The 25,522-nt window shown below is 43.1% G+C and overlaps 5 protein-coding genes across 5 annotated transcripts; 4 read left to right on the forward strand and 1 right to left on the reverse strand.

Annotated features, from left to right (window-relative positions):
• Nucleotides 1-1,000: 1,000 nt before the first annotated feature.
• Nucleotides 1,001-2,039, forward strand: LOC124641030. The gene is made up of 3 exons (XM_047179037.1): nt 1,001-1,087; nt 1,433-1,583; nt 1,864-2,039. Exons 1-3 carry the CDS (start codon nt 1,001-1,003, stop codon nt 2,037-2,039), a joined length of 414 nt encoding a protein of 137 aa, XP_047034993.1.
• Nucleotides 2,040-3,654: 1,615 nt separating this feature from the next.
• On the forward strand, nt 3,655-4,223 carry LOC124641031. Its single transcript, XM_047179039.1, has 2 exons — nt 3,655-3,748; nt 4,051-4,223. The coding sequence occupies exons 1-2, from the start codon at nt 3,655-3,657 to the stop codon at nt 4,221-4,223; spliced, it is 267 nt and encodes an 88-aa protein (XP_047034995.1).
• A 2,090-nt stretch (nt 4,224-6,313) lies between these two features.
• LOC124641032 lies at nt 6,314-6,845 on the forward strand. The gene is made up of 2 exons (XM_047179040.1): nt 6,314-6,407; nt 6,673-6,845. Exons 1-2 carry the CDS (start codon nt 6,314-6,316, stop codon nt 6,843-6,845), a joined length of 267 nt encoding a protein of 88 aa, XP_047034996.1.
• Nucleotides 6,846-13,444: 6,599 nt separating this feature from the next.
• Nucleotides 13,445-14,481, forward strand: LOC124641033. The gene is made up of 3 exons (XM_047179041.1): nt 13,445-13,531; nt 13,875-14,025; nt 14,306-14,481. The coding sequence occupies exons 1-3, from the start codon at nt 13,445-13,447 to the stop codon at nt 14,479-14,481; spliced, it is 414 nt and encodes a 137-aa protein (XP_047034997.1).
• A 5,407-nt stretch (nt 14,482-19,888) lies between these two features.
• On the reverse strand, nt 19,889-20,709 carry LOC124641034 (nematocyst expressed protein 3-like). The gene is made up of 2 exons (XM_047179042.1): nt 20,173-20,709; nt 19,889-20,053 (listed from the first exon to the last, which is right to left on the reverse strand). Exons 1-2 carry the CDS (start codon nt 20,707-20,709, stop codon nt 19,889-19,891), a joined length of 702 nt encoding a protein of 233 aa, XP_047034998.1.
• Between the last annotated feature and the right edge of the window lie 4,813 nt (nt 20,710-25,522).

The raw sequence follows: 25,522 nt of genomic DNA on the forward strand, positions 1-25,522 counted from the left end.
GTGTGAAAATGGTCTATAATTTGAACAGCGTTTTTGGGACACGAGAAATTTCGAAGAAGTTTTACATCAGCATCATAAGCAAGTAAAATCAGTGTAAATAGTACATATCAGTACTAGAAAAAACCCTAAGAAATATACGAGATATACCGGTGTTCTTTAAAGTATGGATCGAAACGAGCCCGATAATCTCAGTCGATAGCAGCTCAAACCACTCTTATTTATTTTTATACAGTTTCTCTTATCTACGAGATCAGTACGCATCCCGGTTGTATAATTTTTCTTCTATCCAAAATTAGTTATTAAGTGAATACCTAGAGTGAAAATTCGAACGACCAAAATAAAAAGAACCTTCTGGAAAACGTACTTAATCAACATGAATGGCGTGTTGCAACAGCATAATTATTTTATGTTTACAAAAATAACCGTAGAACTTTCCGTCCATCGATTTAAAATAGACAGTAGACAACTGTATGTGAAGTAACGAGCCAACATGAATCTGAAGCTCTTATTTCAATTTAAATCTCCAACATTATGTCTTATACAAATTATTGCACTTCTGCGATTGTTACTTGGAAATTATATCAATCTCGGTCATTCGAAACTCACTCGATTCTTGACAAAATTATACTGCGTTTGTGTGTGTTCTTCTATTGTAAGCATGTATATCCTTTCATTGTCCGAAAGAGCGCTTTTCGCGGTTCACAGTTTCATCATCATCGATTACACGTGCGCAGTCATTCTTTCCATAATTTTCGGCTACGATCGTTACCCTGCCTTCCTCGCTGCCAACATGACTAATGACCACATCATAGGCTTCAAAATAAATCTATCATTAACTAACTATGCCATTTTTATCATATTTGGAAGTGTTTTTCTAAGGATTTGTCTTATCATTGCTCATCTTGTTTCCCATCCTTCGTCAGTCCTCGCATTTTGTAGTATAACTTGCGCAATAGTAGCCACAGACGTCAATTACATAGCGGTCATAATCATCTTCACAATGCTTCATAGACGTATGAAGAATTTAAGAACATTCTTAGAGACCAACTCAATCCCCATTAATATAACGGGACAGGATGAAATAGCAGTCAGTATTACAAATGTACGGAAAAGTTTGTTGTATTATAATAACTTGCTGGATAATTTCCAATCTCTTGATGAGCTATTACAATACGCAGTAAGTAAATTTTTTCTCTTAATCGAGCCTTTTTCATAATTTTATTAAAAATAAATATACAATATGGCGACTGTTTCAGATAACCGTCAACTGGATAACCAACTTTAGTAGAGCTTGCGTGGTTGTTTATTTTTTTGTTCAACATATTATTGCTCAGGTATATTTTTTGAATGTATGAAAATTCAAGAGATTTTTTTTTAAACCGCTTCTTCCTTTCGCCTCAGATCTCAACAAAATGCATATTTTAACTTTTAGTTGGAGTTCACGCCGCAAATGATCTATATATTTTTAGAGCTATATCCATCACTAGTGCTGATATCAAGTTCAGCGATTATTGTGGAAACGATCATGTACGAAGTGGATCGAATTAAGGAAACGCTCACTACACAAATACTTAGATGTTCAGGTGAGGCATTGCCATCTTTGAACCTTCGTTAAGTAGATCCGCCACTTTTATCATCATCGTTATTTGCGTAGCCATTTCCCAATTATTCTGTGGTCGGTTTCTAGTCTAACCCGACGTTGTTGAAACCGGAGTTCTACATGGAGCGACTTTCTATCTGACCTCTTCAGTCCAGTATCCGAAAGGCTATACTCTCCTTGAAAACACTGGTTGTTTGAGTGTTTTGCTAGACCCCAAATGCTATACTTTAATTGGAGTATCATTGAGTTCTGTATGTCATCAGACGAGGGTCTCCGGTTCGAGCTGCAGACGGCGCTGCAGTACGTGCGCCTGCGTCCGTTCCGATACACGCTCTGCCGCGTGGTGCCGCTCGACATCAACCTGCTGTTCACCACCGCCGCACTTTGCATTACTTATGTCATTGTAGCTTTGCAGTTGACGCATTTTTCAGCTTATTGAAGTTTTAATAAAGTATTTTGTGTGTTGTTCTATTAGTGGTTTTCTTTCTTTCTCGTCTTAATTCTTGCAAACTGTGATTTTTTTTCTGAACCCATTTTGTTTCTTGTAATGAGCTGAGCTTGCGTTTGACCTCTACTTTCAACATAATGTCCTTAAAAGTAGGTCTCAATTATTCTTCCTCATCTTTTTACTCATTTAAAGATTATTTTATCTATAGCTATCAGTTTTACATCCAAAGTTTAAAGTAACACTATCAATCATATTTATTCACATGGACTTTTGATTCAAGCTTTCTTTTGAGCAAGGACTGAGAATAGTCATGACAACATGATTCAATAAAGAATGTAGAACAACGAAGGACACCCAGGGATTTATGCAAAACAGTTATTTTCGAAATTAAAAAGGACATTCATACCAAATGGAAAACTTCTCAAGGTCAAACAAATTATTGTAGCTCTCAACATAGTTTATAATTACGGTGATACTTATCACGAACACGGGCACACCGGTGTATTCATATATTCTTGTATATTTCATATCAGCAAAACCCATCGGACTTTATTTTTATTCCCACAATGGACATAAATCGATACTGGCAATAGAAGTTTAGCCAGAGGTTGAAGCAGTCACTTGCCGCCATGATACCCAAGCGACAGCTTCCGAATCAACAAATCGTATCCGAGTGGGTACTTAAAACCATAGCAGCATGCCGTCTCTTACTTGGCAGTTACATGAATATCACCGAATCCAAACCTGTCTGCTATTTCATGAAGTTGTACTGCATTTGTTTCTCTGTTGTCGTCGTCTCAAACTACTTCACTGAGGTGTACGGCAAATTTCTTTTTTCTGCGGTTTTTGTTGCTCTCGTTGAATACGCTTGGATGTCCTTCTTGTCCTTACTTTTCGACAATAATCTATTTTTGGATTTTTTCACTGCCATTAAAACGAACGACAGAATTATTGGTTTCGAAAGAATGTCTCTGATCACCCGTTTTTCGTACTTGATCATTTTCGTAAATTCTGTTATGCGATTTGGGATTACTGTTGCCCACGGTTCAACGACCACTAGCTCAGATCTTGGGCATTTATGTGTTCTCCTCACATTCACAGCCCTGGACCTTCACTATGTGACAATCATTATCATTTTTGCGTTACTACAAAACCGTATGAAGTGTCTGAGATTATTCGTAGCATCCAATTCAGTCCCTATTTGTATTTCTGCGCAGAATAACGTTGCAAACAGTATCCGAAATGTAAGGAAGAGTTTGGTTTATTATAATAATTTGTTAGATTACTTGGAAGGGCTTGGTCAGCAGCTTCAATCTATGGTACATTTTATTTTATTTATTTATTTGTGTAACTGGAACTGGTCTTAAACACCGTTTCATTTATGAGTCTCTTCTTTCATTGCAGTTATTTGTAAACTGGGTTTGTTATACTTCAAGAGTGATTATCCTGTTATACGGCATTATAGTATTTTATTCCACTGGGGTAAGTTAATGCATAACAGTTACTTTAAATGGTCTAAAAGTAAATAATGTAAATAAAATATTTCCAGCACTATACGGACCAATTCTTAGGAATCCTTACGATAGCGGTAATACAATCAAAAGTGATGATCTATTCACCAGCGGTGATTGTGGAGGTCACACTACTTGAAGTGGAGAAAATCAAGGCCATTTTAACTACGCAAATATTGAGAACCTCAGGTAAGATTTCGTCCCAATTTTAATTGCTACAACAAAAATGCATATTTGCATAATAGAAGAAAAAACTCCCCAGTTAAATTCTTCGCCGTCACAGTCGAAAAACGTCCGCTGCTGGACAAAGGCCTTCCCCAAGTTCCACTTATAAGTACCGCGCTGGACTTGAATGTTGGTAAGGGCAGTGTGAGATACTTTAAGCTACGGAGATGCTGTCCATCTCCTCAAAATATACCGCCCCAGAGAAAAAGCTGGGTGATGAAGAACTGGCATTCTATAACACGTTGAATATCTTATTTCTTTCGCAGACGAGTGTCTTCGGTTCGAGCTGCAGACGGCGCTGCAGTACGTGCGCCTGCGTCCGTTCCGATACACGCTCTGCCGCGCGGTGCCGCTCGACATCAACCTGCTGTTCACCTCCACAGCATTTTGTATTACTTATGTCATTGTAGCTTTGCAGTTACACCATTTTGCTGAATAATGTAGATGTTTAAATAAAATGTTAATGTTTGTGTGAAAATGGTCTATAATTTGAACAGCGTTTTTGGGACACGAGAAATCTCGAAGAAGTTTTACATCAGCATCATAAACAAGTAAAATCAGTATAAAAGTACGTCTCAGTAAATAAGCCCTAGTAAATACTCAGGGTACACCTGTATACATGAAAGTATGGATCGAAACGACCACGGTAATCTCAGTCGACAGCAGTGCAAACTAGACATTTTTATAGTTGCTCTTATCTAAAAAATCATCACGCATCCCGGTTGCATAAATTTTCTTCTATATAAAATTAAATATTAAGTGAGTACCTACAATGAAAACACGGAGGGCCGAAATAAATAGAACCTTCCAGAAAACGCACTCAATCAAGATGAATGACGTGTTGCATCAACATAATTGTTTTATGTTTACAAAAACAACTGTAAAATTTGACGTCCATCGATATAAGAGTTAAGAGTGAGTTATAAATAGTTTCAAAAGAAAGACAGATAACTGCTGCATATGAAATGTTGATAGAATGGCATCATTGACAGTAATGAGGGTCATGATTTTCATTTTTGGTGAAGATGTTAAGTTGTATTAGCTACAGACGAGGATTTTATATACATTTTAATAAAATATGTGATAGAAAAATAGGTACAAAAACCGAATGCAACATCTAGTCAACAACTGATGTCTCAGAAGAGCTCATTAATCTGCTAAATCTTGCCATCTTTAGTTACAATCGGGTAAGGACTAAGAATAGTCATGACAACCTGGTTAAAAATATAGACTGTCCAAAAACTAATAATAAATCTTCCTTTAGAACATCAAATATTGGAATACTTGAATTCCAATCACCTAAAATCATCAGAAAACAAAACAGTTATTTTCGAATTTATGAAGGTCATTCAAACGCAATGGGAAAACTTCTCAATGTCAGATAAATTATTGTACTTCTCAATATAGTTTTTAATTACAGCGATACTAATCACAAACACGGGCATACTTGTGTAACTACCAACAACAGTGGAGTTTTTTTTTATTCCCATAACGGTCATAAATTGATACTGGCAATAGAAGTTTAGCCAGAAGTTGAAGCAGTCACTTGCCATCATGATACCCAAGCGACATCTTCCGAATCAACAAATCGTATCCGAGTGGGTACTTAAAATCATAGCAGCATGTCGTCTCTTACTTGGCAGTTACATGAATATCACCGAATCCAAACCTATCTGCTATTTCATGAAGTTGTACGGCATTTGTTTCTCTGCTGTCGTTGTCGCAAACTTCTACTTCATTGAAGTGCATGAAAAGAATATTTATTCTTTGATCTTCGTTTCAATCGTTCAATACGCTTTGATATCCTCCTTGTCCTTAATATACGGCTTTAATCTATTTTTAAACTTTTTCACTGCCATCAAGACGAACGACAGAATTATTGGTTTCGAAAGAATGTCTCTGATCACCCGTTTTTCGTACTTGATCATTTTTGTAAATTTTGCTATGCGATTTGTGATTACTGTCAACTTTAGTACAATGTATATTCACTCATTTATTGAGCATTTTTTTGTTTTCCTCGCCGCTATATCCATGGACCTCTACTATGTGACAATCATTATCATTTTTGCGTTACTACAAAACCGTATGAAGTGTCTGAGATTATTCGTAGCATCCAATTCAGTCCCCATTTGTATTACTGCGCGGAATAACGTTGCAAACAGTATCCGAAATGTAAGGAAGAGTTTGGTTTATTATAATAATCTGTTAGATTACTTCGAAGGGCTTGGTCAGCAGCTTCAATCTATGGTATATTTTTATGTATTTTTATATTTCTGGAATTATCATAATAATAGGATAATTTCATTTATGAGTCTCTTCTTTTATTGCAGCTATTTGTTAACTGGGTTTGTTATACTTCAAGAGTGATTATCCTGTTATACAACATTACAGTTTTTTATTCCACTGGGGTAAGTTAATGCATACCATTAACTACACATGGTCTAAATGCAAACAACTGTAATAAAATATTTCCAGCATTATTCGGACCTCTTATTGGGAGCCCTTACGATAGTACTTCATTCAAAAGTGATGATCTATTCACCAGCGGTGATTGTGGAGGTAACTATAGGCGAAGTGGAGAAAATCAAGACCATTCTAACCACGCAAATATTGAGAACCTCAGGTAAGATATTGTCACAACTTTAATTGCGTCAGGAAGAATGCCTCCTTGCGTTATAGACGTACAGAAAAATGACGCAGCCTAAAATTGCACATCCATGCCCATACACTCATGCCCTAACTTGACCATGAGTGTTGGTGAGTGCAGTGTGGGTACTTTAAGCTAAGGAGATGTTGCCCATCGTCTTAAAATATACAGACCCAGAGACAAAGCTGGGTAATGAAGAACTGGCATTCTATAACACCTTGTATATCTTATTTCTTTCCAGACGAGTGTCTCCGGTTCGAGCTGCAGACGGCGCTGCAGTACGTGCGCCTGCGTCCGTTCCGATACACGCTCTGCCACGCGGTGCCGCTCGACATCAACCTGCTGTTCACCTCCACAGCATTTTGTATTACTTATGTCATTGTAGCTTTTCAGTTACACCATTTTGCTGAATAATGTAGATGTTTAAATAAAACGTTTGTGTGAAAATGGTCTATAATTTGAGCAGCGTTTTTGGGATATGAGATATCTCGAAAAATTTTATATCAGCATCATAAACAAGTAAAATCAGTATAAAAAGTAAGTCTCAGTAAATAAGCCCCAGTAAATACCAATCTAGACACACGGCAGTGTGTCCGCCAAGTTCGAGCAAAAAAAGGGACACACCGGCCGTGGGTTATATTACACGAACCATTTCGGGCCAAATTCGGGGGGTCGAATTTGGCCCGAAATGGTTCGTGTAACTCAAAATCTATTTTATTTACGCATATCAAATTTCTAGTATCTATTGAGACCCCCTCACTTATCTAAAATACAAAATTTCATTAATATACCTATTGTAGGTCTTGAGATATTGACGTCAGAAAATCGCTATTTTTACTATACACTCACTGACTGACTGACTGACTGACTCACTCATCAAAAACCTAGACCACTTCCAATGGTCGTATTGACTTGAAATTTGGCATGGAGGTAGGTCTTTATGTCAAGGTAAAGGGAAAAATCTGAAAATGGCCAAGTGTGAGTCGGTTTCAAAATAATGAAGGTGTTTCATCCCCGGTGTAAATTTATACCCATAAGGAACTAAAACGAACTAAAGAACAATATCAGACGTCCATAGTAACTTAGGCTCAATAATTTCATGTACAGTGAAAATTCTTACAGTTTTTTGTGTAGTTTAATGTCAGAAGCTTTTCTATGTTTTCCACTTTTGCATTAAACTTCTCAAAACCAAATTATTCCAAATTATTAAAACGAAAAACCTGAACTCGATAAACAAAATAATTACTTATTAAAATGATATTTTTTTTTGGAAAAGTTCTAGATAACAATTAAATATTTTATAAGACGTTAGTATTTTATATTTATATACAGGGTTACTGGTAAGTAGACCGCATCCTTTCAGGAGGTGATAGTATAGGTCAATACGGACAAATTTGACCCTGGGATACACTGGGCAAAAGTTAACCCGTTTCAAGATAATCGAATTTTAAGATCTTTTCTTTACAAGTCGTCTAGGTACACGTATACATTTTTATTACTAGTTAAAAGTCTCGTTTTTGCGGATTTTTGTGTGTTTTGTGGCTTTTTGGATAGCCATATAAATGTAGATGTTTTTTAAGTATTCTGCACAAAAAAATGAAAAGTAATATTTTTGAGAAAATATCTACTAAAAAAGTAATTTCTGTTCGCTATAATTTCCTCTGAGATTTGTACAGTTTTATGGTTTGTTATTATGAAATGATTCATCTTCTATCCAAAAACAAACAAAAATCCACAAAAATGAGACTTTTAACTAATAATGAAAAGTTATACGTGTACCTAGACGACTGATCTTGAAATTCGATTATCTTGAAACGGGTTAACTTTTGCCCAGTGTATCCCAGGGTCAAATTTGTCCGTATTGACCTATACTATCACCTCCTGAAAGGATGCGGTCTACTTACCAGTAACCCTGTATATATCATTTTATATAATAAAATAAAACACCATCTACCAATTTGACTTTCGGCGCGTGGAACGTTCGGACACTTCTTGATAGTGATGCCAACGCCTGTCCCGAGCGAAAAACCGCCATAGTAGCACGAGAACTTCATCGCTATAATGTCGATGTGGCTGCTCTCAGCGAAACACATCTTGCTGACGAAGGGGAGCTGGTGGAACACGGCGGCGGGTATACTTTTCTGTGGAAAGGTACTGCTGCCTCTGAACCGCGGCGGTCTGGTGTTGGTTTTGCTATCAAAAACCATCTTTTGAGGCATCTTCAGGAATATCCTGTTCACATTTCTGACCGCGTGACCACACTGCGCCTTCATCTTGACCATAACAATTATCTTAATGTCATCAGTGTCTATGCTCCAACGCTGGACAAGTCTGATGACATCAAGGATAAATTTTACGAGGAACTGACACATTGTCTCGAGCGCGTACGCCCCAGTGAACAGATCCTACTACTGGGTGATTTTAATGCCAGGGTCGGGCGGGACTACGAAGCCTGGCCTAAAGTTTTAGGCAGACACGGTACAGGCAACATGAACAGTAATGGCCGACTGTTGCTTAGTCTTTGTGCTCAATTCGATTTGGCTATTACGAACACTATGTTCCGACTTCGCGCCAAGCACAAGACAACGTGGATGCACCCACGATCAAAACACTGGCATTTGATTGATTACGCAATTGTAAGATAAAGAGATATTTCCCAAGTCCAAATAACCCGCGTAATGCGAGGAGCACACTGTTGGACTGATCACCGGCTTGTTGTCACTAAATTGAATCTTTGCCTACGTCGTCCCCGCAGATCAGGCAGAGCGAAGCCTGCGCATTTAAACGTAGATTTGCTTCAGAATCTCGGGACTAGACAACAGTACGCAGAAACCTTGGCTAGTACGCTTCCATCACTAAGAAACGGTGCGAGGGATGCTGATGCTGAGTGGGGAGCTTTATCTTCTCATATTCTGGACACCGCTAAAAGTACTTTGGGTCTTAAAGTCCGTAAGAACGAGGACTGGTTCGATGAGAATGATGAAGCTCTCATGGCTGCAATCGGCAAACACCGTGCCCTTCTTAGGGAAAGTAGCGGAAAAAAGCAAGGCAGAAGTGCTGCAGAGATAAATAAGAGTGACCTGGAGCTGCGGAAACTAACTAGGGAAATAAAAAATCGGTGGTGGCAGGAAAAAGCTCGGTATATGCAGTGGCTCGCAGATACTAATCAGCTCGGAGAGTTCTACGGTGAGGTTCGAAAACTGATTGGTACGAAAAATTCGCTGAAGGTTCCTTTAAAGTCCAAGGACGGTAATGACCTTCTAGAATCCAAAGACGCCATTTTAAAGCGGTGGGCAGAGCACTTTTGTTCTTTGCTTAATTGTGATCGATCAGCAGATCTAGAATACATCAGTTCGATACCTCAATTACCTGTAGCAAATCTGCTGGATCAGCCACTGTCACGTAACGAAATTGTTCTTGCTATTAAACAACAGCCAAACAAACGCGCGGCAGGCATGGACTCTTTACCGGGAGAATTGATCAAATATGGTGGTGACGAGTTGCATTCCGCCATCTATGAACTTTTTGTCCATTTGTGGGAAACGGAACGTATTCCAGCAGATTTCAAAGTCTCTCGCATCTGTGCTTTATACAAAAACAAAGGCGACCGTTCTGACTGCAACTCCTACCGCGGTATTTCTCTTTTATCAGTCCCTGGGAAAGTCTTTGCTAGAGTATTACTGAACCGCCTAATGACCCTATCTGAAAAGATTTTGCCGGAAACCCAGTTTGGCTTCCGACCTGACCGTGGTACTTGTGAGGCGATTTTTTCATTGCGTCAACTACAAGAAAAGAGCCGTGAACAGGGGCGACAGCTATACCTGTGCTTCGTTGACCTTGAGAAGGCTTTTGACAGTGTGCCTCGAGAAGCCCTCTGGATAGTACTGAATAAGTTAGGATGCACGGATAAATTTGTAAGGCTTCTGAGACTCCTGCATGATGGCATGGAGTGCTGTGTCGCTGTCGATGACGATCAGTCAGACTTCTTTCCCGTTACCTGTGGGGTGAAGCAAGGGTGCGTGCTTGCGCCTACACTGTTCACGTTGTACTTTGCAGTCGTAGTACGCGATGCCTTACAATTGTCATCCGATGGAGTTCGCATCCGTTTCCGCACCGACGGCAATCTTTTCAATCTAGCCAGGTTTAAGGCACGCACTAAAGTATCGTATGCCCTGATCACCGAGATCATGTATGCTGACGATCTGTGTTTCGTGGCGGAATCCCCAGAAAGCCTGCAACAATTGATGTCCAATTTTCACGAGGTTTGTCAAAAATTTGGCCTGAAGATCAGTGTCAAGAAGACGGAGGTTATGTCCTTGGACAATAACGGTCACGAGACACTGACTATAAGACTCGGTGAGGACTCGTTAAAGCAGGTCGATAAATTCCGTTATTTGGGGAGCACATTAACATCGAAGTGCGACCTTGATGTAGAGATCAACAGCAGAATCGGTGCTGCTGCCGCAGCATTCGGCAAGCTGGATGCCAAGGTCTTCCGTTCCCATGATCTTAAACTGGCTACAAAAATATCGGTTTATATGGCAATAGTATTGCCTAACTCTTATACTCTGCTGAAACGTGGACTGTGTACCGCCGGCATATCCGCACACTAGACCAATTCCACCTCAAATGTCTACGTAAAATACTTAAGATCCGATGGTCTGATCGTGTGCGAAACACCGAAGTGCTGCGACGAGCCAATGTCGGTGGCACTGAGGCTTACCTTATGCGGCGACAGCTTAGATGGTGCGGTCACGTGTCACGTATGGCGGAGGAGCGAGTGGCTAAGCGCATCTTTTATTCCGAACTAAAGGAGGGCAAACGAAAGCAGGGCGGACAGTTCCTCCGATATAAAGATGTGCAAAAACGTCACATGAAAAAATGTGACATTGAGCCTTCGCAATGGGAAGGGCTAGCAGCCCAACGGCCTGATTGGAGAGCTCTAGTTAGAAACAAAGTTTCTGACTTTGAGGAGCGTCGTCGGTCAGAGCTTGATTCTAGACGCGACGAACTGAAAGCCCGACCACCCGCGGCAATCAGTTACAATTATGATAATGGTGTGCTCACATGTCCGCAATGTGCGCGGACCTTCTCAAAGAAGATTGGCTACTGTAGTCATATGCGAGCACACCAGCGACAATTATCTGTACGGAGTTGAGGCAGTCGCCGTGACCGAAATCGGTCTGGAGTCATCATCATCATCATCATCATTTTATATTGTTATTTAAATTGTTGTAGTAAAGAACTTTGTGTCCGTGAGAATTTAGTTTTAAAAGTTGATTGGGTGGGCCGAAACCTGACATTGTTCTTTATCTATATTTATATAATATATCTTCGAATGGTCGTATAGTAGCCGGCATATAACTTGGCAAGGATTTGGGACCTTTAATAAGTGTGAGCTCGCTCATAGTGCACTAAATTATACAAAAAAGTGGTCCCTGTTATTGCTTGTGCATTATTCTATGGTTATTGACATCATTTATTGGCGATTATGTCTGCTTGAAAAAAATAGGACCTGTTTTCATCTCACGATTCTTGCCAAGTTACGTGCCGGGAACTTTACCGATCTGAAATTCGTTACAAAGGTTTGTATTTAGTCAAAGTAAAATAAAAATCTGAAAACGGCCAAGTGTGAATCACTTTCGAAAATAACGAATGTGTAACTTTGATCCACGAACATAATATATGATAACATGTCATGTCAGTCAGTTGGTAAATCTAGTCCATTTAGTTAATCTAGTTCATTTCTTTGTAAGAAACATAGTGCATATTAAAAAATCTGAAAGATAGTATAAATGAGACATATCTTTAACTAACTTCATCATAAGAAAAAAATAAAATAAACAACCTTACAAAAATAAATGAAATCCCACCCAAAACAAAATTGTGAAAGACTGCCAAGTTCGATAATATGGGAATGCTTCGACTATAAAAGAAGTGAGATCTGAATAAGTATACCTCAGTTAAAAATAGTTACTTTTTAATGATGTTACTTGGCAAGTTTTAATAGAAAATTAAATACTTGATTCATTGCGTTTAGTAGGTTTATAACAAGGTGTGTGAAAACTTGCCAAGTAACATCATTAAAAAGTAACTATTTTTAACTGAGGCATGTGTATGGAACTTGGTACTTATTCAGATCTCACTTCTTTTATAGGCGAAGCATTCCCATATTATCGAACTTGGCAGTCTTTCACATTTTTGTTTTGGGTGGGATCTCAGTCGACAGCAGTGCAAACTAGTCATTTTTATAGTTGCTCTTATCTAAAAAATTATCTTATCCCAGTAGCATAAATTTTCTTCTATACAAATTAGTTATTAAGTGAATGAAAATGAAACTACCGAAGACCAAAATAAATAGAACCTTCTGGAAAACGTACTTAATCAACATGATGCATCAGCATAATTATTTTATGTTTACAAAAATAACTGTAAAACTTTCAGTCCATTCATTTAAAGGGTCAGTAGACAGTAGACAACTACACGTGAAGTAACGAGCCAACATGAATCCGAAAATCTTATTTCAATTTAAATCTCCAACATTATGTCTTATGCAAATTATTGCGCTTCTGCGATTGTTACTTGGAAATTATATCAATCTCGGTCAATCGAAACTCACTCGATTCTTGACAAAATTATTTTGCGTTTGTGTGTGTTCCTCTATAGTAAGCATGTATATCCTTTCATTGTCCAAAAGATCGCTTTTCCCGGTTTACAGTTTCATCATCATCGATTACACGTGCGCAGTCATTCTTTCCATAATTTTCGGCTACGATCGTTACCCTGCCTTCCTCGCTGCCAACATGACTAATGACCGCATCATAGGCTTCAAAATAAATCTATCATTAACTAACTATGCCATCTTTATCATATTTGGAAGTGTTTTTCTAAGGATTTGTCTTATCATTGCTCATCTTGTTTCCCATCCTTCGTCAGTCCTCGCATTTTGTAGTATAACTTGCGCAATAGTAGCCACAGACGTCAATTACATAGCGGTCATAATCATCTTCACAATGCTTCATAGACGTATGAAGAAATTAAGAACATTCTTAGAGACCAACTCAATCCCCATTTATGTAACTGGACAGGATGAAATAGCAGTCAGTATTACAAATGTACGGAAAAGTTTGTTGTATTATAATAACTTGCTGGATAATTTCCAATCTCTTAATGAACTATTACAATACGCAGTAAGTAAAGTCTCTCTTAATCGAACGTTTTTCATACTTTAATTAGAAATATATATACAATATGGCGACTGTTTCAGATAACCGTCAACTGGATTACCAACTTTAGTAGAGCTTGCGTGGTTGTTTATTTTTTTGTTCAACATATTATTGCTCAGGTATATTTTTTGAATGTATGAAAATTCAAGAGATTTTTTTTTAAACCGCTTCTTCCTTTCGCCTCAGATCTCAACAAAATGCATATTTTAACTTTTAGTTGGAGTTCACGCCGCAAATGATCTATATATTTTTAGAGCTATATCCATCACTAGTGCTGATATCAAGTTCAGCGATTATTGTGGAAACGATCATGTACGAAGTGGATCGAATTAAGGAAACGCTCACTACACAAATACTTAGATGTTCAGGTGAGGCATTGCCATCTTTGAACCTTCGTTAAGTAGATCCGCCACTTTTATCATCATCGTTATTTGCGTAGCCATTTCCCAATTATTCTGTGGTCGGTTTCTAGTCTAACCCGACGTTGTTGAAACCGGAGTTCTACATGGAGCGACTTTCTATCTGACCTCTTCAGTCCAGTATCCGAAAGGCTATACTCTCCTTGAAAACACTGGTTGTTTGAGTGTTTTGCTAGACCCCAAATGCTATACTTTAATTGGAGTATCATTGAGTTCTGTATGTCATCAGACGAGGGTCTCCGGTTCGAGCTGCAGACGGCGCTGCAGTACGTGCGCCTGCGTCCGTTCCGATACACGCTCTGCCGCGCGGTGCCGCTCGACATCAACCTGCTGTTCACCACCGCCGCACTTTGCATTACTTATGTCATTGTAGCTTTGCAGTTGACGCATTTTTCAGCTTATTGAAGTTTTAATAAAGTAGTTTGTGTGTTTTTCTATTAGTGGTTTTCTTTCTTTCTCGTCTTAATTCTTGCAAACTGTGATTTTTTTTCTGAACCCATTTTGTTTCTTGTAATGAGCTGAGCTTGCGTTTGACCTCTACTTTCAACATAATGTCCTTAAAAGTAGGTCTCAATTATTCTTCCTCATCTTTTTACTCATTTAAAGATTATTTTATCTATAGCTATCAGTTTTACATCCAAAGTTTAAAGTAACACTATCAATCATATTTATTCACATGGACTTTTGATTCAAGCTTTCTTTTGAGCAAGGACTGAGAATAGTCATGACAACATGATTCAATAAAGAATGTAGAACAACGAAGGACACCCAGGGATTTATGCAAAACAGTTATTTTCGAAATTAAAAAGGACATTCATACCAAATGGAAAACTTCTCAAGGTCAAACAAATTATTGTAGCTCTCAACATAGTTTATAATTACGGTGATACTTATCACGAACACGGGCACACCGGTGTATTCATATATTCTTGTATATTTCATATCAGCAAAACCCATCGGACTTTATTTTTATTCCCACAATGGACATAAATCGATACTGGCAATAGAAGTTTAGCCAGAGGTTGAAGCAGTCACTTGCCGCCATGATACCCAAGCGACAGCTTCCGAATCAACAAATCGTATCCGAGTGGGTACTTAAAACCATAGCAGCATGCCGTCTCTTACTTGGCAGTTACATGAATATCACCGAATCCAAACCTGTCTGCTATTTCATGAAGTTGTACTGCATTTGTTTCTCTGTTGTCGTCGTCTCAAACTACTTCACTGAGGTGTACGGCAAATTTCTTTTTTCTGCGGTTTTTGTTGCTCTCGTTGAATACGCTTGGATGTCCTTCTTGTCCTTATTTTTCGACAATAATCTATTTTTGGATTTTTTCACTGCCATTAAAACGAACGACAGAATTATTGGTTTCGAAAGAATGTCTCTGATCACCCGTTTTTCGTACTTGATCATTTTCGTAAATTCTGTTATGCGATTTGGGATTACTGTTGCCCACGGTTCAACGACCACTAGCTCAGATCTTGGGCATTTATGTGTTCTCCTCACATTCACAGCCCTGGACCTTCACTATGTGACAATCATTATCATTTTTGCGTTACTACAAAACCGTATGAAGTGTCTGAGATTATTTGTAGCATCCAATTCAGTCCCTATTTGTATTACTGCGCAGAATAACGTTGCAAACAGTATCCGAAATGTAAGGAAGAGTTTGGTTTATTATAATAATTTGTTAGATTACTTGGAAGGGTTTGGTCAGCAGCTTCAATCTATGGTACATTTAATTTTTACCTACATTTTTTTTGCATTACTAGAACTGGTCATAGACACCATTTCATTTCTAAGTCTCTTTTTTTATTGCAGCTATTTGTTAACTGGGTTTGTTATACTTCAAGAGTGATTATCCTGTTATACGGCATTATAGTATTTTATTCCACTGGGGTAAGTTAATGCATAACATTAACTATAAATGATCTAAGGTGCGAGTGCGGGCCTGCTGTGCAGACCATGTCCCACCTCACCGCATGCCCACTTTTTTTTTTTTCCGACGTTAAAAATCATCAAATGACCCTCCCGCTGTGGGTTAGCAGCGGTGAGGGAGTGTCAGACTCTTACTGACTAAAAACCGTCGTGTTCCGTCATAGGCCTTTTATGTACCAGGGCCGCGGTATCTCTTTCGAACAACCGCAGCCCCGGCAGGCCTTGGCCCTATTGGGCCCCGCTGGGGTTGCTGACATCTCTTTGAGGAGCGCGTGGAACAACGCGCGCCGCCGACACGGGTCTGTTGTCTATTAACTAGACATGAGCGATGAGCCACCCGAACTCACCGCCCACAGACCCACGCCTACGGTGGCCGGGAGTCGTCTCGCGACACCCGGCGCCCGTGGTGTCTACCTGCTCCAGCGCGGCGGCCGGGATGAGAGGTGCGAACTCTCTGACGTTCCGCCGCCTCCTTCTCGAGCATGACTGCTTCGCAGAAGGAGGCGACGGCATCCCATTCCCTCTCGCCCCGGACCATGGCTTGAACCAGGGCCGGACGCGAGAGGTCGCCGCCGCCTAAAGCCTCGACGAGGACCCGGCGGTGCCCTTCCCACGCAGGGCACTCCTGGACTGTGTGGTCCACCGTGTCCTCGGGGCTATCCGCACAGTGGTGACACCCGGGCGCCTCCTCACGACCGATTCGATGCAGATACCTCCCGAAACAACCGTGTCCGGTGAGGACCTGCGTCATGCGGTACGTGAGGGCGCCGTGACTCCTCCCGAGCCACTCCTCAAAGAGGGGACTTACCGCCACTATGGTGGCGTGCCCTGCACTGGGTTGCGACAGTCGCTCCCTCCAGGCCACACTGACATTCTGCCGGAGCTCTGCCCGCTGCGTGACAACTTGCCGCGGCAACGGGGTTTCCCCCCGGCGCTGAGCCTCCTCGCGCCAGTCGTACAGGCGCAAGAAGACTCTCGCCTCCAGACCCCACGGTGGCAGTCCGGCTAGTAGGCCAGCTGCTTCGCGGGAGATCGTGCGGTACCCCCGGATTAGCCTAATGGCTATCACCCTTTGGGGCACGTTCAGGTAGTGTACAGCCCGCGGCCGTACCGAACGTGCCCATACCTGGGCCCCGTAAAGGGCCATGGACCGCAAGACTCCCGCGTAGAGTTTACGGCAGGGGGCGTTTGGGCCTCCCAGGTTGGGCAGGAGCCGCTTGAAGGCAGCACCTGCCTTTTCCAGTTTGGGGCCCAAACGTCGGAAATGCTCGACGAAGTTCCACCGGCCGTCGAGGACGAGTCCTAGGTACTTCATCGCCTTCTCGACGCCGATGGTAACCCCTCCCACCGTAACTTGGGAACCTGAAGGTGGCGCGTTCCGAAGCCCATGAAAGCACATGGCCTCGGACTTGTGCAATGCCACCTCCAGTCCCAGCAGCTGGATCCTCTCAACGACTATCGCAACCCCGCGCGCCATTATGTCGGCCGCCTCCTGGTGCGACCTCCCTTGTGCCAGTACCAGCGTGTCGTCAGCGTAGCAAACAACGCTGACGCCGCTAGGGAGGTCGGCGCGCAGCACCCAGTCGTAGCCGATGTTCCACAAGAGCGGCCCCAGTACCGACCCCTGCGGAACACCGCACGACATCTCTCGCCGGTTCCATTCCCCATTGTGACCGGGGTAAATGATGGACCTATCCGACAGATAGGCCTCGACCACGCGACGAAGGTAGGTCGGCACCCGGTGGTACCGGAGTGCCTCCCTAATGCAACTCCAGGGAAGGGTGTTGAAGGCATTGGCGATGTCAAGAGACACCGCCAAGACGACCCCCCCCCCCCCGGGACACAGCATCCCCCGTCGTGAGAGATCTCACGCGCATGATGGCGTCCACCGTTGAGCGCCCCCTGCGGAAACCGAACTGGTTGTCCGCAAGGTCCGGCCCCATCCCCCAAGGTGCGCGACGAGGCGGTTTGCGACAACTCGCTCGAAGAGCTTGCCCACCTCGTCGAGCAACACGATGGGCCGGTATGCGGACGGAGAGTCCGCAGGGCGCCCCGGCTTCCGAATGAGGACCAGTTTCCCTGTCTTCCAACGAAGTGGGAACTGGCCCCTCTCCATGCATTTATTTTATTTTATTTTATTTTATTTTATTTTATTTTATTTTAAGAAGGCTTACAGACTAATAACATAATATGTAACAAAAATATATTTTCCAGTTGCTAATAACAAGCCTCCACAGATATATAATATTAACGATGAACTATTGTAATGCCTGAATGTGTTTTTTCGTTTTTTTTTTATTTTTTTTTTTAATTATTAATATTATTTATTTGCTACGTGTGTATTTGAGTACCACCAGACAGTGCTTCATTCTCAAAAAATGATTTAGCTAAAAGTTTCTTTGCTACTTTCGTTTTAGTGCAAAATGACATGCGCTAAGAAGCCCCCTAAGTCGAGGCCCGAGAGCCTCATGGGCCAGGACCCAGGCCTTGCCAGGCAGGCCGTCAGAACCTGGGGCGGTATTTTTGGCTTTCAGCCTGGTTACCGCCACTCTCAGGTCCACCCCAGTCACCTCGGGGATAACGTCGTCGTCGGATGTGTGGTCCACAGTCGACACCGCGGGTTGCAGAACCATGGGCGGGGGAGAGTGTTCCCCGCGCGAAGGGAACAGAGCGCTCACCACCTCTTCCACCAGTTGAGGCCGAAGACTCTGGGTCAGCGGGGGGGCCCATGGGCGGAGCTTACCCCGCACCATTTTGTAAGGGCGCCCCCACGGATCTCTGTCCAGAGTCCCCAGCAGCTCCGTATTGGCCACCTCCTTGGCCTGGATGATGGCCAATTGGAGGGCGGTCTTCGCAGCTCTGTATCCCTCGTACAGTTCCGCTTCCCTGGCTTCTGCATCCGGAGGGCGGATGCGCAGCCTGCGGTGTCTGGTGTACAGGTGTCTCGCAGCGACGCACGCCTCACGAAGGGCCGCAATCTCGCTGGACCACCAGTACACTTGGCGTCGGGCGCGTCCTGGCAGGACTCGGGGCATGGCCATGTCACAGATCTCGGACATGGTCTCCCGGAACCACTCCGCCTCGTCGTTGATGTCAGCGGGCCTGTCCGGTGATGACACCCAGGCCTGCACGACTGAGGCTTCCAGGAGAAGCTCCCGGTCAAGGTGCTTTAGCGCCCAACGTGGACCACTCGGGGTCTGCAGGACCGGCACGTTTGGATTTTGGGCGGAGACGTCAAACCGGATATATCGGTGATCGGAATAGGTCTCCACCCCCTCCTCGACGTGCCAGTCTAAGACACGCGGTAGCAGAGCGGGGCTGGCGAACGAGATGTCCACTACAGAGTCGACCCGCATACGTACACACGTGGGGACAGAACCCCGATTGAGGACGACCAGGCCTGATTCCAGCGCCCAGTCCTCCACCATCCTTCCCCGCGCGTCCGTGTGTCGGGAACCCCAGGCCAAGTTCTTGGCGTTGAAGTCCCCTAACACTATCACAGGGATAGTGTAACTTCCGACGACGACAGACAACTCCAGGAGGGAGTTGTGGAACTCGGCGAGAGTTCGGTTCGGGGAGAAGTATACCCCCACGACAACTATCTCCCCGAACCGTGCTGCGACGCAACCCCTTCCACTCTTCACCCCTTCGAGGGAAGGAGTACCAGCGGCGGCCGACGATATGATGGTCACCGAGCCGCTAAGGTCCTTGACCCAGTCATCCCTGGGAAGGACAAAGTACGGCTCCGCGACCACGGCGATGTTGATCGACCACTGCGCCATGCTTTGGAGCAACAGGTCCTGGGCACGGGCGCAGTGGTTGATGTTCGCCTGGAGGAAGAGTAGTGGAGCCGTTTTAGAATTCCATCGCGTCTTATTCCTCTTCAGGCCCAGAAGCGGGCACCGCGGCAGCAGCAGCGGCGACTTCGCCGGCAGCGACGGCATCATTGGAGGTGGCGGCGGCCGCGGGAGCTGCGGCAGTGGCCACCGCGGAGATGGCGGCTGTGGCGACGACGGACGCCCGACCCTTGCCCCTGGTCTTGACGGGTGGGGTACAGGTCTTGCACCCCGCTCGGTGTTCGGCTGGCCTTCCAGCAGCCGCACATGCAGTGCAGTGCGGCGTGGCGCTGCAAGACACGGCCTTGTGGCCGGGCTGACCGCAACCGCGGTCTTAGGGGCGCGTAGTTGAGCCGCGACGGCTCGCTCCTTGCGGCGCTGCCTTTGGGCTTTCTTTCTCGCCGCCTTCCCTCTCTTCTTCTTCTCCCCCACCACCTGCCACTTGGATTGAGTGGGAGGAGAAGTACTCGCCGACGGAGTCGGCTTTGGGGGGCGTCTCGCCACTGGTGCTGACGACGGGACCGGTGCTGGGGGTGGCACCGGGGTCCTCTGCGCCCGGACCGCCGTTGCGGCCTTTGGCTTCGGCTGGGTGGCTGCCCTCCTGGGCGGTCCGATCGCCGCTGCGACAGGGGGCTCACTCGGAGCAGATGCTGCCGCAGCCGCATAAGAGGCCCTTTGGGCTGCTTGGGGCTTCGGCGCCGCGAGGGGAGGGCGCAGAACTCTGCCCTCCAGGACAGAGAACCGAGCCTGGAAGGCCGCCATCTCCCGCCGAACCAGGGCCAGAACCTGGCTCTCCCCTGGAGAGGACTGCGATTGCCGCGGAGTGGCCCCGCTTCGCTCCGCCTCCTGCTCGCGCATCCTTTCTATCTCCGCCCGGAGACATCTATTCTCCTCTACGAGAGACCCCTTTTATTTAAACGAGCCTGTACCTCCGCAAAATCAGTACACATAAAACAGAAAATAAAAGCTTCTGGAAATAAAATAAAAACCACCTGGAATATAATTAATTCAGAAATAGGCCGATCCACTGTACGGAATCGAGACTTTCACTTAAAAATAAACAATGTAGACATTAAGTCAGACTCGGAGGTAGCATCTGAGTATGAAAATTTTTTCACCAATATCCCTATTTTAACAACCAGAACTCTGATGGCATCTCCCAGTTCGGCTCTTACAATACAAGCTGTTGATTTGCATCCGTGCCATAGTCAAGGACGTAAATATGCTAATGATTCTCGACCCAAATCAACGAAAAAATGGGTAGGTAATTTTTTCATGTTTTTTTCTTATTTACGTATATCCGTCAGTGTAACCCAGCCGTACTTTAATTCGGCGCGTGTGTTACTAGCCTTACTACCGCGCTGCGCACTCACACAAACGCAAACGATACATGCACAAAGCATACGCAACGATCGTTCAATAAAAATCGTAGATCATCCAGCCTACCCAAATTCACCCAATCACAGTGCGAGTACTCCCACACACTCGCCTCGCCGCTCCCCGCGTGCCCTTGAAGCCGGAACAAACAAGCGCCGACGGCAAGCAGTGTGTTTGATGTCGCCGCCGCTGCTGCGTACGTGCGCTTTGAATTCCGCGACGTGTAGGTACAAAGTGCGAGATGACGGAAAACTACACGAACACGAGTTGGTGGCGATGGTCCGCCTGTATGCGATCAGTGACAACAGTGTACTAACAGCCATCCATCCTCCGAGCCTTTTCCCAATCATGTTGGGGTCGGCTTCCAGTCTAACCGGATTCAGCTGAGTACCAGTGCTTTACAAGAAGCGACTGCCTATCTGACCTCCTCAACCCAGTTACCCGGGCAACCCGATACCCCTTGGTTAGACTGGTGTCAGACTTACTGGCTTCTGACTACCCGTTACGACTGCCAAGGATGTGCAATGACAGCCGTACATACCTACCTATGTTCCGGGAAATGTTTACCGACCGGGAACCCTCATCACGGAGGGTCATGCTGGTCATGTGACAGACTTATGTGCTAGGACCGTTAACTTAGTGCTTTCGACACATTAAAAACGAATGTGATAGTGTTATGTTAGCTGAAGGACAACCAGCTACTTCGTCGTGCTCGATTGTGCCAAGAGTGTGAAGGTGACAGCTTTGAACAGTACCTCCGGGTAACTAAACTAGGTAATTTATTTATTTGTACATTTTGTAAATACGTAGTCAGCTTAATCAATTTTATTAGTGTAAATAAGTTGATTTCTTAACCACGCCAATAATACCTACGAGCCGAAAGAATCACCTCGTGCCTACACTTAACTAACACATCTTTCAGTAATTTAATCGAAAAGTAAAAACAAAATTACTACGAAATCTTTACGCTGAATGTTAAAGCAAACCGAAAATGTTATCAATCAGCTGTTAACAGGTCAGTGAACTTTCCTTTAGCGCACTAGTATTACGTCATTAATAAGATTTCCGTGTTCCAAGGTCCTAAGACCGTTAAGAAGGAAGCAAAATTTCTAATTATTAACCAATTTAATTCAAAAATAAAAACTAAATCACTGCGAAAACTTTATGCTGAAAGATAAAGCAAAACGAACATTTTATCAATCAGCTGTTAACATGTTAGTGAACTTTCTTTCGCGCACTAGTATTGCTTATTACTGTAGTTAATAAGATATCTGTGTTAAATTTATGCTCAAAAATTAGTAAGTAAAGTAAATCGAAGTTAATGACAATAATGAAGGTGATTTTCGAAACTTTAGGTAAAATGATTGCTATCGCGTATCACTCGGTCTCGCTCGCTCGCGCGCTCGCGCTGTCATGTCGTAGATAAGACACTCACACATCGACACTCACGCACACACGTAGACATTAGTTTTCTCTGTCTACGCACACATAGCTGCCATCACGCACACACTGTGGCCGCGGGGCAATTCTGTTATGATTTGTGTTTAACCGTGGGCTAAATTCTGAAATACCATGAAATTACAACATCAAAAAAAGCAGCGCATATTAGCTTTTTCCCACCTACCGTAATTCAAATCGATTATTTACGTATTTAATTTTAACCTCCTTGACTATGGCACGGATGCAAATCAACAGCTTGTATTAAAAAATTGTGTTGCGGAATGTGACAAAGGTTTTGAATTCACGGTTGTAAGCTCTAAGGATATTATTCAAGCGTATAAAGATCTCGATGTAAAAAAGACTGCTGACCTTTGGGGATTGTCAGTTCAGATAATCTCATCGATAATTGAAATAATTTCACCTTATTTAGCAACTGTGTTCAACTCTTGTGTTGCATCAGGTGTTTTTCCTGACTTGATGAAACTTAGTAAAGTAATTCCATTGTTTAAATCTGGTAGTACAACCGATCCATCAAATTTTCGGCCAATTCAAAAATTCAATTTTACCCACTTTGAGTAAAATTTTTGAGAAGTTAATATTACGTCAATTGTTGAGCCATTTTAATAGAAACAACTTGTTGCACACTAAACAATTCGGATTTACCAAGGGTCGTTCTACTGCGGATGCGGGCGTGGAATTGCTTAAAAATATATTCGAGGCCTGGGAGGATTCGCAGGATGCGCTCGGTATTTTCTGCGACTTGTCCAAGGCTTTTGATTGCGTGCACCATGATATACTCATCAGGAAACTTCACCACTATGGTATCAAAAACAAGGCTCTTGACTTTCTGACTTCTTATTTGCATAATAGAATTCAGAGGGTGGATGTCAATGGTAAGAGGTCTTCTGGATCTACGGTCACCATGGGGGTTCCACAGGGTTCAATTCTAGGCCCTTTTTTGTTCCTTATTTATATTAATGACCTCCCTTATCACGTAAGGGATAATCACAAGATTGTGTTGTTTGCCGATGATACTTCACTCGTTTTTAAAATCAAGCGCCAACTCGACAATTTTGACGAAGTTAACAATGCACTCTCTAAGGTTGTTCATTGGTTTAATGTCAATAATCTTCTTTTAAATGAATCTAAAACGAAGTTAATTAAATTCTCAACGCCTAACGTAAGGCAGTTACACACCAATGTACAACTAAATGGAGTAGAGTTGAAGCCTGTTGAGTCAACGGTATTTCTTGGTTTGACCGTTGATTCCAAACTCCAATGGGGCCCACATATAGTTAAATTGTCAGGAAGGCTTAGTTCAGCCGCCTATGCTATTAAAAAGATCCGACTTATCACCGATGTGGACACAGCCAGGATAGTTTATTTTAGTTACTTTCATAGTTCAATGACGTATGGGATTCTCCTTTGGGGAAACTGTGCGGATGTTGAAACTATATTTATTTTACAAAAAAGAGCTGTTCGAGCCATTTATAATCTGGGTCCAAAAGTTTCTCTCAGAGAGAAATTCAAAGAAATAAACATTCTGACTGTTGCCTCTCAATATATTTTTGAAAATTTAATGTACGTTCGTAAAAACATTTCTAACTTTGTTCAAATGTCTGATGTTCATTGCATAAATACTAGGAATAAACATAATCTTGCTGTACATGCTACTCGCCTCCACAGAGTAAGCAACTCGTTCATGGGTCAATGTATACGCTTTTACAATAAACTTCCGAAAGCGGTTCGTGATTTACCTATCAGGAAATTTAAAAATCATATAAAATCCAAACTTTTGAAAAAAGGATATTACAAAATATCTGATTATTTAAATGATAAAGAAGCTTGGGAATGAGCTGCTCGCTTAGTGAGTGATATCTTTTTAAATGCCTGTGTATTGTTACTTTTGACATTTAAATATTATTATCATCAGATAACATTTTATTAATGACATTCTTTTTATTGACATTTATATGTTATAATTGTATTTTTTTTTTATTTATTATTTTGTATGTCTCTACCAGACCTCGGGACTATAGAGTCCCGGATTTTTGGGAGGCGAACGTGGGGCCGAAGCCAACACGCTGAAGCCCTTTTGAGACAACTTTAATGAAATGGCGACACAAAACCGACGATTATCCGCGTATACACTATAGAAATGTACCCAGGGACAATCCCCGGTTCTGTGTTAAACTATTGCTAACTATGGAGGAAAACTACTTGGGCTATTGCGATGGGATGTTAGTGGACTACGAATGGGAAGACTATGGGAACTATGGCACCTGCCGATAACAATGTTTGCACACGTAAAAATGGCAGGTGGAGACTCGCCAACTCACTTACTGGGCCCTCGGGAATCAGTCACTGAATAGCAACAAGAGGGCAACAGGTACATGAGCGGCTGAAGGGTGAGGATACCTCGGCGGATTTTAAACGCAGATCACGCGCTCCCTGTGGGTCCAGCATCACCGGCCCACTCGCCACTTACCACGAGGCACCTACCCTCCGAGCGGGCTGCTAGCCCTACACTAGCGACTCCACTCTGACCGGCCGATGAAGGCAAGCCAAGAGGCGGGAGACCTATCCCCCGTCATGCTTCACTCCGGCAGGCCGGAGATGGGGGACAGTATACTCTCCCTGGAGCACTCGGATATATAGCCCCGCGGGGTCGCTACTCCCCGTCATCCGCCTCAGATGCCCTGCGGGGCTTATTTATTATTATTATTGTGAATGTGAGTATCGTGTATGCGAGCAACATTATATATCCTTATAACATAAATACTGTCTGGCGGGTTTGAGTATTTTTGAATGGCCTACGCAAATGTTCTGCAGATCTGGTATCGTCGTGTGACAG

Source organism: Helicoverpa zea, chromosome 21 (assembly GCF_022581195.2).
Source record: "Helicoverpa zea isolate HzStark_Cry1AcR chromosome 21, ilHelZeax1.1, whole genome shotgun sequence".
Taxonomy (NCBI): Eukaryota; Metazoa; Arthropoda; class Insecta; order Lepidoptera; family Noctuidae; genus Helicoverpa; species Helicoverpa zea.